The 14,046-nt window shown below is 48.4% G+C and overlaps 1 protein-coding gene across 4 annotated transcripts; it reads right to left on the reverse strand.

Moving 5' to 3' along the window:
* Positions 1 to 193: 193 nt before the first annotated feature.
* On the reverse strand, positions 194 to 14,040 carry RNF165 (ring finger protein 165). Of its 4 annotated transcripts, none has more exons than XM_017743718.1 (8): positions 13,963 to 14,040; positions 11,756 to 11,881; positions 7,432 to 7,561; positions 6,326 to 6,430; positions 5,743 to 5,838; positions 5,410 to 5,493; positions 4,444 to 4,550; positions 194 to 3,304 (listed from the first exon to the last, which is right to left on the reverse strand). In XM_017743718.1, exons 1-8 carry the CDS (start codon positions 13,974 to 13,976, stop codon positions 3,187 to 3,189), a joined length of 780 nt encoding a protein of 259 aa, XP_017599207.1. In that variant the 5' UTR covers positions 13,977 to 14,040; the 3' UTR covers positions 194 to 3,186. The 4 variants fall into 4 exon arrangements, with proteins under 4 accessions (XP_017599207.1, XP_017599206.1, XP_017599209.1 ...); XM_017743717.1 differs by lacking the exon at positions 13,963 to 14,040 and adding an exon at positions 13,823 to 13,876; XM_017743720.1 differs by lacking the exon at positions 5,410 to 5,493.
* Between the last annotated feature and the right edge of the window lie 6 nt (positions 14,041 to 14,046).

A 14,046-nucleotide genomic window follows, 5' to 3' on the forward strand; every position in this document is an offset into this window, starting at 1 on the left:
CGTTAATCGCCTTCAATGCGCAAGGACACAAGTGAAAGGATCACCAGAGTTTGATTATGAGTGCAAATAATGTTCATATATATGTGCTAAACACAGTCACTATATTGCAGTTTTCCACTATGTCACAGCATACAGAATCAAAGGTTTGCATTTTTATGGAATGTATCCAAGGTAACAGCACCACAGTAATACAGTTTGTAATCACACACCCTGATTTTTTTCTCTTTTTTTTGTTTTTTTTTGTTTGTTTGTTTTTGACAAGATAAGCATTACCCCCCACATCCCCTGTTTAATTTTTTTTAAGTACCGATGCATGCAAAGCATTCCATTCCCAGAAACAATGCAAAAATGAGGTAATAGGAGTAATAAAAAAAATTAGTAGTAATTTCTAAATAAATAAATTATAATTAAAAATGCAAAAAAACAACTATAAAAATAATTAAATAAGAACCCACAATATCTACAAGTTAGTCATAAATTATGATTGTTAAATATAAGGCATTTAAACTCACAAAACCCTGTAAACTATTGATGGTTTTTTTCTAGATTTCTTTTGTTGTTGTTGTTGTTGTTGTTGATGTTTGTTTCGCTTTGTTTTTAAACTCATCCTAACTCGCAACCTACTTGTAAAAATTATTTAAATGCAAAGGAACCTGACACACCGATACAACTCCAGACACTGTAAATTCGCACGCACCTTGGGATCAGTCACTCACACGAGACCATGGGAGTTTGGTGCTTTTCTTCACCAAAGGTTTGTTGTTTTGTTTTTTTTTTTTTTAAGTTTGTTCGATTTTTTTTTTTTAAAAACTGTGCTTGTTTATTAGGCAAATAGTAACACTTTCTCATAGGCTTTAAAAGAAAACACGCGGTCCAGAAGCGTTCTTCGTTCCCTGCCCACCCAGCGAGGGTATCAATCCCCCTGTTACTCTCCCTGTTTCGCCCCTCCAGGTCACACCTGGACAGAGCAAACCTGCTCAGAGTGTGTTTTACCACCAAAGCCTTGCTTTGCTTGTCCACGTTGTTAGTATTATTAGTATTATCTGTAATGCTGCTTCAATGCTGGTGGACCCAGCCCTATAGGTATTCATGGGCCACTCCCTGACCCATGGACATCAGGGCTGGGACCACCACATCCCCCAAGAAGCCGTCACTTGTGCTGGGTGGCAAATGTGTCATAAAGTCATGGAATGGTTTGGGTTGGCAGGGACCTTAAAGCTCATCTTTTTCCAAACCCCCTACCATGGGCAGGGACACCTTTCACTAGACCAGGTCACTCCAATCCCATCCAACCTGGCCTTGGACGCTTCCAGGGTTCTCTGGGCAACCTGTGCCAGGGCCTCTCCACCCTCACAGCCAAGAATTTCTTATGTCTTCTCTATATGTCACCATTTGTCCCCCTCCACTCCTTCCCACCTGCATGAGCACACGAAGAGAGAGGCTCCTGCACCCTCACATGGGGCTTCCCTCCTTCTCTCCCTTCTCTCATTGGGAAGAAAAAAGAAATCTGTGTGGTGCCTCTGAGGCTGGTGTTTTCCAGTTACAGCTCATGTGAATCTTGCAGTTTCTCAGATGATAGTTTATGATTGAATCTACTTGGGAGAGCATTTCTCTCCAGTGAAACAGATGCTCAGAGGAGCCAGAAATCATTCCCACCACACCAGCATTTTCAATAGGTTATGTTTCTAATTCCCCTGCTGCTCCTCTGCAGCTCTTTTCTCCCCTAGTATGAAAGAAAAAAAAAAAAGAAAAAAAAAGAAAACTACAGGTTTTGGTTGTGAATGTTGGTTTTCCCGAGGATTTTCCACCCGGTCCCTGCGGTTGGTGTGCTGAGGCCTTTTTTTTTCAGGAGGAGCATGGATCACAACAGCTCGCTCCTTTGGGTATTACCTCTTAATTCTGTTTTGAGTGTTAATGTGATTAAGTTTCATTTTGACAACCACTGATTACTCCGTGTGGACACGGCCTGAAACACTTACACAAGCCCACGTGGGCACGGGTGCGCATGCTTTGAGGCGGGTCACAGCCCAGCAGCAAGGCTCCCGAAAGTGGCAACCCCACCTCCACCCTGCCTTCCCCTCCCACACCCAAGGGCTCATGGTCTCGGCAGTGTCTTGTGAGCATCGAGTTTTCCTCCATCCCGTTATCAAGAGATGCTTTTGCAATGGGAGAGGGGTCGGCATTTTGCACCTCTCAGCACCTCTCTGGTTATTACACCCCAAAGAACAGCTGTAGGCGCAGGCTCCCATAACCATCATTTTGGAGCAGTGCTGGCAAAGCCAACCAGCCACACAGCTCACAGAAGAAAGCATCACGGACAATTGCAATCATGTAGACAGAACTTCCTTGGATTTTGATATGACAAGCTACTTTTTTAAGATACAGAAAGCAAAGAAACAGCATCTACTCAAATACTGTGCTGCTACAGAAAGTGTCCAGCACCAGCAGACAAGCAGGAACGAAGCTTTTCCCTATTGCTTCGTTCATTTTATCCCCAATCTTTATTTTTATTTTCATTAAGCTTCTCTAAATTTGCAACACACTGTAAATGCAAGGGAAAGAAGCACACGCGGCAGAGGCAAAGAGCGCAAACCCTTCTGACTGTAAACAGGATTTTGCTTTTTCTCCTCTTTCCCCCACCCCAAGGGGTGGGAAAGTTTGACGTCTTTTTTCTCCCTCTGCAATGTATTTATCAGGCACCAAAATAAGGAATCTATGAAAAAATATTTGGTGCAAATTAGGTAACAGCAACATGTCCACCACAAGATGAGTAGGGCATCAAACACAACATTTCTTAAGCTAACATGCTCCAGCTGCCATCCATAGAAATAGCTAAAGGACCCCTAACATGTTTCTACATATTTGAGAGGTATATATACAATCCCCATTAAAAGCAGGATTGACAGGCCGGACTACAACTAGTTCCTTCATGTTCAACACTAAAATCTTCTGCAGCACGGGGTCTCTGAGCTCCGGGAATGCCAGCTCCCTTTCACTGGGCCTGTATCCTGCGTATATGTGCAATATCTCCCTACTGCTAGATATTGTATCACCACCTCCACCTCCTCACTAACGTGCCTGCAGACTTCCCCTCTCAATCAAATGGCTCAGAAGGCAAAAAATTTCGCTGCAAGGGTTTATGGCCGTACGACCTGGTAAGGAAAATGGTGTGTCCAGCTAGTCTTTTCAACTGTCCGAGCCGAGCTGAGTTTCAATGTCCACCCTGCAGATCGGACACTTCTTGCTGGTGGCCAGCCACTGGGCCACGCACACTTGGTGAAAGAGATGCATACAGGGCAACCGCCTGCAGAGACAAAAATACCACTGTTAGGATGGAGGAGGCCCAAGGGACCAAGAAGAGTTGAAAAACAGCATCTGGGGCTGTTTTGAACGTGAGAAACACTGCTGTGGTGACACCATTGCTGCCAAGGTCCTGCAGCCTTTCCCAGCCATGCCAGCTCACACAGGGCAGTAGGCTGGAGATGGTGTCCTCCTTGCCTATCAGAAGCCCCCACACCACCCTGAATTGAGTTGTTCCAGTTATTAATTGTGCTGGCTGCTAATTTTTAACCTTTTAGGAGTGAGGTTATGCTCCAAAGCCCCTCAGTCCTTCACGGTTGTGTCACATTAGCAGTCGGGTGGCTCCAGACCATTCCTACATGGGTGTCCCCAGGCAACCTGGTCACTTTTCACCTGCATCACCTTTGCCATCATCACATATCAGCTTTGTGATACAGAGGAACCTTGAACCACAAGAACTCACAGCAAGAGGATCAGAGCTTTTATTGACAATTTAAGGGTGAGAATCAGACCTGGGTACTTCTCACCTGCAGTCCCTTCAGCCATGATAGTTCAGCCCCTTGCAAATTTCTTGTCCCCATCCTCTGCCACAAGTAGAGATTTGACCCAGTCAACAGCCTGGGATGTCTGTTAGGGACAGCTGGGGTTCTGCTGGCTGGGGATTGTTCCCTGTGACCATGTGGGCAGAGTAATCTTACTTATTCTACAATAAAGCAGCTCTGTCTTGGACACAAGCCCAGCTCTCCTGGACCTCACACTCACACTGCATTTTATCATACTTTGGTCATCTGTCAGGCTCAGATGTTGATGACCCCAAGCTCCAGATGGTTGTCAGAGACCTGTCTGACCCACCCTTCTTTGACAATTTGACACCTGGCCAGCTGGCACAGCCTGGAAGCAGGTGATCCAAACCCAGGAAAAACTATAAAAACTTGGCCCCCTTGCTGCTGCAGGTCTTTTCCTGCCTACAGGCCATACCAATGTCCACCTACAAAGCATGCGGGTTCCCAGACCCTGCAACAGCCCAGATGAGTTTCTCAGGACAAGAACAGACACATCCCCAGCAGTGCACAGCAGCATTAATCCAAATAAACACAGCTCAGATGGCATCGAGAGGCAGAGGAGGGGATGAAAGGATCTTACCTGACGTCCTCTCCGTCTTCAAGCATGGACAGACAGATTGTGCATTTCTCGTCGGTATCTGACTCCTCGCCATCGTCTTGCTCAGCTTTGCCTTCCTGTGGTCTTCTCTGCAGCAAGGTTAAAGACATCATTTGGTTAGGCCTTTCCTTTCTAATGACCTCCCAAGCCTTGGTAGTTGCAGGAAGATAAATAATAAGATCTCCATCTATCAGCCACATCCTCCAGCTCAGAGAAGCCAGCCCAGCCAAAACAGCCAGCAAGATGAGTGTGCCACCAACATGCTGCTGGTTGGCACATCTCCTCCCGGGGCCAGTGGCAGAGAGGCTGGTGGCAGTGGCCCAAGGAGCAGCCTGTCCTCTGCTGCCCCAATACAGCCCCCCACCGCTTCCCTGCAGTGGGGATGGCCCCATGGTCTCCTTTGCTGGAGACTTCTCCTTGGGGAGACCCCAAAAGTCATGGGGCAACCACTGCCAGGAAGGACAACCACTGTGCCCCATGCCAGCTTGGCCACCGGGCCGGCCCCATGCTGCACCACAGGGCAGTGCTTAGCCTGTCAGCTCCCCCTTTTCCTCTTTCCCCACACATCCATTCCTATTCATATCATTTTCCTGGGTTCACTGGAGACGCGGTGAGAGACAAGTGCAGCAGGAGTTACCTCACATCCAACCTGGGCAATGCAACATCCCTACCCTCCAGCCGGGTAGTGACCAGCGCACAAAATTACTACCCAGACAAGCATCCTTCCCAATTTCTACTTAGCACAACCCAAAGATGTGCCACCCATTTCCTCATGGGCAGGAGGTCAGCTCCGACAGAGGAGACACCCCTTGTGAAGCAAGGGGAGGACGAGGTCCCCCAGGCCGCGGAGCCGCCGCCCTCAGGGCGGGCGCGGGGCAGCGCCGCTTGCATGCAGAACGGGGCGGGTTTGCATGCACGAAGGCCCCTTGGTGGTGTGCACTTTCTTACCAGGTGCGGACAGGGGGGAAATTGCACCCGCTGGGTGGGAGAAGGTTGAGACCCTTTTGAAAATTTGGCCCGCAGCTTCCTAGCCTAGAAGTGAGAAACAGCCAGCTGAGCTACGCCACCGCTTCCGCCCCGGGAGCCCCGCAAGTTATTAAAGCACCACTGCTGGGTTTTACATTCCTCCCACGCCTCGGGGGATGTTTTGGTTGATGGTGCCAGTTTGCCAACCCTGAGGATTGTGACCCACCAAAGTCCTTCCTTCTGCCTGCTCCGTGCCCACGGCCCTTGGCCGACTGAGAGGGGCTGGCAGCTGTGCCGTGGTTTCGTGGCACTCACCTTCTTGTACTTGTGGGGGAAGGTGAATCTCTCGATGGTGTTCTGGACGGCGCCCCGGCTCACACTGCCCAGCCTGTCCTCCAGCTGCAGCAGCTCCTATGGCACAGGAACATCAGGAAAGTGCCATCCCCACTGCTCCCAAGGCACCAGCTCCCACCACACAACCATACCTGCTGGCAATCGAGGCTCCCTCCTGTTCTCTCCTCAGTGGAAATGTCCATCAAACCCAAATCAGCCATGCTGTAATGATGGATCTGATCCCTGGCACTTGGGATAATAACTAAGAGCTCGAGGCAAAGAGCTGGATATCCAATATTTCACAAATTAGGGTGGAATTTGAGCTTCATCTGACAGTCTGGGAAACAAAACCCCACAGATCTGGAGCACTTTGTTCACAGACATGAAAGGAGCCAGAGCCCCTAGGAGTAAACCAGATTTTTTACCATACTCAATCCCATCACTTCCCAGTTATTACTAGAATTGCTGAAAGACTCACTGCAGCTGCCACGCCACAAAAAGTACCAGAGCTTGCACAGATTCACAGCGCTTAAAACATTAATAATTCCAGTCTCCAGATACGTACTTCATAGCTCTCCCGCACGGCAGACGTGTGCCTGCTTGGGTTCAGTCCCTGAAGAGCAAGCAGCTGAAGCTGAGGGTAAGGGTAATTTCTGATTTCATGAACAACCTGCAAGAAGTGAGGGAGGAAAATAAAGCCACCTGTACTTGCCCACAGGAAACCCTTGTGTACCCTGACATAAATCTAGTGCTTTAAAAATTCAAATTGAAAGAGCAGCTTGACACCTTCACCAATTTAAGCCTTTTGATAACAAAAAATGAGGTTTTATCAAATACATTTCCTATAATGAAAAGAACATGCACTTCCTCCAAATAAATTATCTGTTATAATAATTCCTGTATCATCCATAACATCGTGGTTCCAAACTCCCAACACGGATTAGATTACAACGAAATTTTATTTCATTTAAATGGGTGAATTTCTCTTCATCAAAGCTTTGATTGTTTTTTTCTTTAAGGCTTGCTGTAGTACACAGGTGTCAGAGTCTGACTATGGCACCAGGGAAAAGCACCCTCATGGGATTTCTGAGGATGTTTTAAGGATTAGCAGTACTTGGCATCAATTAGCTCCAAACAGCACCCTGCTAGGAGAAGGGGTAGAAAATTACCCCAGTCAGCCTGTTTTCTCATCAAACCCACCTCCACCTGTGCAAGAGGTAATGCAAAACCTTTACAGGTGGCATCAAAGCTGATGTAGAGAGCAACGACATGATGAGAGATGGTCCTTGGGGCTGACATCAGGGAAGGCTGTCACCCACTGCCAATCCTTCCACATACAAAAAGTCCTGGGAGATCACAGTTTCTTCCAATATTAATAAAATTATTAGTATTAACTCCTGAGTCTCTCACATCCTGCACATGTTTTGCAGACCAGTTTGTCAACATGGTGCTGCAAGCAATGGACCAAATCCTTCCAGAACAGCTGAGCTTTTCTTTTCTTTCTCTAATCCAGTGCAGTGATGCAACATTATCCTTTCAGACACTCCCTCCCACGGCCGGAGATAAGTGGGATTTGCAGAAGACAGGTGATAGAAAGATAGCAGCCTTTATTTTGACTGCCTTCTGGCAGACAATGCATAAAACATTTCTCAGTAAAAACGTTTCACTTACCATCTGCGTTGAGGATGTGCTTCTGGGGAAATGGTGCATCCGAGGCGTAGCCAAGTAATGCTGATAGGGCTGGGGCACCGGCCGGACCTGGAACTGGGCGTGAGTCAGCCCCGCGTCAACGCTGAGGTCCCTGTGGGCACCAGGAGGAAGACGTGGCTCTGAGTGCATGGTTGTATTCAAGGACTGCAGCAAACCAGAGCATGCTCACAGGGCAACCTCCTTGGTGAGGTCTGGGCTGCTCTGGGCTCCTCAGCCTGGGGAGATGTCACTGCTTGGAAAGGAGTTTCCTCCGGTTTGGGGAATCACCCACCAGGCCACCACGGAGGAGTGAGGGGTTGTTTCTATGCCAGATAGCATTTGAGTTATTTGGGGTCAAGAGCTGTGCAGATGCACCCTGCTAATTTCAGAGCAAGAGCATTTTGGTGGCTCAAAATGATACCCAGGCTCAGCAACCCAGTCTGGTCAGACCAGGACCTTCCTGTGCTGCCAGCACTGCAATCTATTACAGTTTGCCTTGCATATTTTGCAGGAATACAAGTAATTACTCAAGGGACTCAACAATGAACCATTCTTGTAGTTTTTAGAAGCTAGATGGGCACTGTCTGTGGGCTTTTTTGATGTGCCTGTGTTCTCCTTGGAGGTCTCCCAGCAGAGATCATGGTAGGACTTGGGGAGTGAAAGGACACTGTGCCTTGCCTGAATCCAGCCTCAGGGTAGTGAGGGTGTGAGGTGTGAGGGTGGGGAGGCCCTGGCACAGGGTGCCCAGAGCAGCTGTGGCTGCCCCTGGATCCCTGGCAGTGTCCAAGGCCAGGTTGCACAGGGCTTGGAGCACCCTGGTCTACTGGAAGATGTCCCTGCCCATGACAGGGGTTGGAGCAAGATGACGTTTGAGGTCCTGTCCAACCCAAACCACTCTGGAATTCTACCATCCTATGAACTCCAGAACTGTGATTTGTGCAAAAAACATAAAGGTTTTATGAGGTTGCTGTAGGAAAGTGTGTCACACAACTAGCAGGCCGACACCAATGGGGCAGGACATCCCTGATGGCCCTGCTTGCCTGAACACAGCCTGGCCCAGGCCAGCAAAGTTGGAGCTCAGCTTGGTGAATTTGGGCACTTTTATCCTCCAGTAAAATAACCCAGCTCAATCCCAGGACTTGTCATGACCAGCGTCATGGCTCTGCTCAATCCAATACACAGACATAAACTATAACCCCACCACCACCACACCATGTGTAGGGAGTGGGCCTAATGCAGCATTTCCACCTATAATCCAATTAGCTGATCCCTATTCTTTCCAGCCTAAGAGTCACTCCGCAAACAAGTGCTTTGAACATCATTCGCTTTATCATCACTACAAAATCCGGTGCTCTAATAACAATTGTCTTCACATTTGCCAGAACAAAGCTAATTAGAGCACAAGGGTGGCTTCCCGTTTCAGCCTCCAACTTCTCCTCCCCTGCATGGAGGACAGCAGCAGTGCATACCATGGCTTGTTAGGAGCAGCCCAGATGTGTCCTCCAGCAGCTGTGAAACTGCTTTCACCCACCAGAAGATGGGGACATGAGGGGACAGTAGATGCAGAAATCCTTCATCCAGAACAGCCTGTGCATCAGGCAGCACCACCAGTGCTCTAGAACTCCCTAACACCCGCACTAACCTGGATGAGATGATCCTTGTGGGTCCCCTCCGACTCAGGATATTCTGTGCTTCTATGGTTCTAAACAGAGGTCAAGAGAGGGACTACCTTTGCTGGCCCTGTGCTAGCCACGTGCTAGACAGACAAAACTGGGCAGAGGACAAAACACAGCACGGAAATGGCAAGAGCACAACCAGGGTGAGAACCCACAGGTCTGGGCACTCTCCAGCTCCTGTGTCCCAATTTTGGATATTTAACCAATTGCTTAAGATCGTTCCCAGGTTGATGGAGGGCTCAATTGGAAATCAGGAGGCTTTGGGTCCATTCCCAGCCCCGCCACTTTCTTGATGCATGACCTTGATCCACTTCCTCTCTGCCTTCCCATATTCCCTGTCTATAAAATAGATGTGGTAATTCATGGAGTGCTTTGGGATCAAGGACTGAAGAGATCTCTCAAAGGCAAATGGCCATTCTTAAATTGCACAAGCAATTGCAATAACAGGACTGCTGAGCTGTTTGTGCATCTAGAGCCTTAAGATCAGATGTTGAGGTTCCTGAAGTGATGCTGTGGGTCTACAGATGTGTCCAAAGCAGAATACAGCATGGAACAGTGTAGTCCCAGGGTTTGGGGCTGAATGAGCAGAGAATACTTGTTGAAGGAGAACAGAACTAACTATTACTTTCTAGTCCATGCTACATGAATGACCTCACCTGCATCTTAAAGCTCAGATGGGAGGTTCAAGAGCTGTGATGCTTGTGGTAAATGGGCTGCCAATAGCCAAGGAGTGAAGGGTAAGACTCCATATAACAGGCTGGATGGTCATCACTACACATGTGTGCAGAAGATGATTTAAGGAACTAAATGGGAGTTTATTTACTTCACCAAAAAACTTTAACTGGGGTTGGGCTGTCTGAGATGACTGATCTTTCCTCAGACTTTTCTTCCATCCCCACTTCCACTTCCTGTGGCAGTGCCCACCACCTACAGCCTCCGAGGAAACGCTGCTGCTGCTCATCCAGGGGTAACACGTTAGAAGGCAGTTTCTATATTTGTCACTGGGCAAAACTGTTCGTGTGCCCCAAGGGAAAGTGAGTCACCCAAACATATGCCCACCATGTATGATTTCTGTCACCCCCACTCCTCGGGTTTTATAAGGCTATGGAGCAACAGAGGGGAGAAAAGGAGGGAGGAGGAGGGCATTTAGTGATGCTTTATCAGATACTTCTAATGATTATAATTAAGCACTCTGAGCTGAAAGAGAGGCAGAAAGAATCGCTCTATCCAGATGGTACATGAACTGCTTTGCAAACCAGTATGAACAATGTCACCCCGACCACATTCAGCCCACAGGAGTGCCAGTAATGGGAACACCTGAGAAGAAAATTGCAGAAGGATGTGGTCATATTTTAGATTGTGTATTGTGCGCTGAAGGGGGAAAAAAACAACAACCCTGGGTTAAAAGGACTTTTCATTTGCAGAGTGAAGTGCTCAGATGTTAGGAAATGCCATCATTAAGATTTCCATTTTATTTCGGTCCCCTTGTGCAAATACATTGCGATTGTCTCTAATTACAAGTTCGCATGCTATTTTCTCCATTCAGTGCACAGAATGGACTTCGCTCAGCTTACAAGCAGCTACTCAGAAGTATGTTTTTATTTTCTCATTCTTTCAACCAGGTTACCATACTTTATTAACTGTTCAAGAGCTCTCAGCCTGCTCTGAAAATGAAATTAACAATTCCCTGCAAAGCTTTTCCAGGGTACTGAACACTACAGTTGGAGGATGGTGAAGAAATCTCCATTCACACCACCCTACATTGCAGGGTAGCATGGTTCTCCCTAATTTGGACCACAGAAAACATTATTGCCACTGGGTTTTGAGTGCTTGAAGGACAGCAGAAGGTCTAGTTCAGGCAGACAATGGTCTACCAGGAAAAAACCCTGTCTGTGCCCTGCAGCATGAAGAGCCCTTGGGAGAATTCATGCTTGGCTTCACTCTAAAGCTGTTGGTGAAAAGTTATGAGCAACAACTATGAAGTGTGCCTAAAGAGGAGCAGTGGAGCTGGGGAAGGGTCTGGAGCACAAGTCTGATGGGGAGCAGATGAGGGAGCTGGGAAAGGGGCTTAGCCTGGAAAAAAGGAGGCTCAGGGGGACCTTCTGGCTCTGCACAACTCCCTGACAGGAGGGGGCAGGGCTCTGCTCCCAGGGTAGAAGGGACAGAACAAGAGGGAATGGCCTCAAGTTGTGCGAGGGGAAGTTTAGATTGAATATTAGGGAAAATTGCTTCATCCAAGGAGCTGTCCAGCAGCCCTGGCACAGCTGCCCAGGGCAGTGTTGGGGTCCCCATCCCTGGCACGATTTAAAAACCATGTGGATGTGGCACTTGAGGACATGGGCTAGTGGTGGCCTTGGCTGTGCTGGGGAATGGTTGGACTCAATGGTCTTAGAGGGCTTTTCCAACCTGAATGATTCAATGATTCTATTTATATAGGAGGCTTTCACACTCTCACAGCCCTCTCAGAGATGAGTTTTCCCTCTGCACACTCCCCACACTGTAACTGCTGAGCTGACTCATTACCTTTCATCAAAGCCCTGATCCCTGATGGCATTTTTACAACACCTGCAGCCTTCACAGGAGTTTTTAAACACTTCATTGGATGCAGCAGTGAAATAGGGATCACTTACCAGTCTGTGCCCTCTGCCAAATACCTGGGCTGGGGCCCCATGGGCTGTGGAGTCTGGAGTTGGTGGCTGAAGTCGAAGCTGGGGTGTAGGCGGTGAGGCTGGACAGACATACGCTCTTGGGCCCGCCTGTGGGAAAGAGAGCAGCAACAGGGTCAGACAGGGGTGGGCACTGGAATTTCTGTCAAGAACCCATGGGAAAACCCCAGTGGCTGGGCTTGTGAATAAGTGTCCAAAGCTAAACACTCCAGGCAGGTGTCAGGGATGATGGGAAGAGGAACCCAGGGCTGTCATTCCCTCGTGGTCATCACATAGCAATCCATTCTCACGCCCTGTGGCACCCAAATATGCTCAGTTTGCAGGAGATGTTATTTGCTGGCAACATGGAGAGAAAAAGAGGAAACCAAACAACTTCTCAGCAGCTTCATGCAGTTTGCACTATTTTCTTTTTTGCCACAGTCAGCCCCATAAACAACACACAAGATAAAATGTGCCCCTGCTTCAGCCGTTATCCATCATCATAAAGAAGCTGCAGGTTGTCTTCTCTCCCATGCAGTCCATAAACTCCTGGGGAACCTCATTCACAACCAGATTACTCAGGAGTGACTGAAAGCAGGATTTACTCTCACTGGCCTTTGCCAACATTTCTTTGGATGATGGACAGGCCAGGCTGGGTTCCAGCTCCTTCTCCCTCTGCTCTGCTCCCACTGCAGGCAGGAGAAAATACAGCAAGATTTTTCTAGGGATTTGAGTCTCATGATTATTGCTTATTTGAACTGCTCAGGGGAAGAGCATGTGCTGCTTGATCAGTGTCCACATTTGGCAAGAGACAAGGTGGATGCACAAGCAGGCTCTGCATTACAGACAGACTCATACCCTTTGCTTCCCGATGAGTTACCACTTACCAGTGGAGGCATCGCAAAGCAAATCTTCAGGAAAAAAGTAGGGCAAATGGAGCAGGCAACTGCTAAGTAAATAACTTTTCATGCAGCCACAGTTCAGAGGTTTCACTTTCAAAGGCATAACCCATATTCCCATTACTGGGACCTTCTGCCCCACACCTTTAAGGGTCCAGACATCCTCCTCCATTGCAGCTGTGCTTTCAGAGACAAGCACTGGCAAGAGGTTCCTGCCTTCTTCCACACCACAGCCCACTTCCAAATACAATACTGACAGCATTTACCAAAGCAGATCCTGTGTGGAGTTGTGCTCTGTGCTTTTATTTGAATTCAGCTTATGACTAAGAGATAAACACTTGTATCATCAGTTCCTCAGCCTTGAACATACTTGCTACCCAATTATTAGCTAATCATTAAATCCACCTAAAATCCAGCTTATGCACAGCAAAACAATGATGAGAAGAACACACAATTTTCAGACAGAGAGGGCATGGAATGAAAGGGTTTCCTATCCGTAGCATTCTTTCCAAATGAAGCATCATTGCAAAGTCTCATCCTCTGATTCTTGATCCATGGGTACAACCCACAAATAGCTTCCATATGTTTCCAAAAAAAAATCACTCCTCTCTCAAGAAACACAATCAAGACAAGGCCAGGCATCCATTTCCATCTCTGCTGAGTTACAGTAATTCTCTCTGCACTGTCAGCTCGGTGTGGATTTAGGATGCTTTCTGTGACAGAGTGTGCTGCAGGTCAGTGGCATCATTCCCTCACAGAGATGGAAAGCCTACCTAGACCCTGAGCAGCAAGACCTCCGTGTGTATAACCTGATGAGACAAGTGGACAGTCTCTTGCATGGCTTGGAACAGCAGCTACGAGGATGTAGCTCATGCACGCAGAGACAGGACAGGACCCCTGTAACACCATCATGATCCTCCTCGGACTGCCAATAATGGAGCACGCTAGAAGAACACCATAGGGATCCCCACAGGATTGGCACACCTTCAGGTGCAGCCTGCCCTGCAGCCTCCCTTCTGGCAGACACATTCTCAGTGCACACAGGCGAGCTCGAGAAGAAAACCCAACACTGCCAGCACTGCTGGGGTTTCACAGGCCGTGTGAGGTTGACGCAGCTCCTCCACATCCTTTGGTGAGAGCGGGATCCCCTTACCTGGGATGGGGCATGAGCCGGCGGTGCTGCGCCTCGAGGAGCTGCTGCTGGGGGGGGGAACAGCACGGCTGTGGTTTCACAGGCCGTGTGAGGTTGACGCAGCTCCTCCACATCCTTTGGTGAGAGCGGGATCCCCTTACCTGGGATGGGGCATGAGCCGGCGGTGCTGCGCCTCGAGGAGCTGCTGCTGGGGGGGGGATTGCTGGGGTAGCGGCTGGGGTGGG

Source organism: Corvus brachyrhynchos, unplaced genomic scaffold (assembly GCF_000691975.1).
Source record: "Corvus brachyrhynchos isolate BGI_N302 unplaced genomic scaffold, ASM69197v1 scaffold8, whole genome shotgun sequence".
NCBI lineage: Eukaryota > Metazoa > Chordata > Aves > Passeriformes > Corvidae > Corvus > Corvus brachyrhynchos.

Coding starts and splice junctions, on each gene's coding strand:
- RNF165 (XM_017743718.1), bottom strand. Junction 4,551..5,409: donor TTCCCCCCTGTCCGCACCTG/GTAAGAAAGTGC, acceptor ACCTTGCTGCAG/AGAAGACCACAGGAAGGCAA. Junction 3,305..4,443: donor GAAGACGGAGAGGACGTCAG/GTAAGATCCTTT, acceptor TTGTCTCTGCAG/GCGGTTGCCCTGTATGCATC.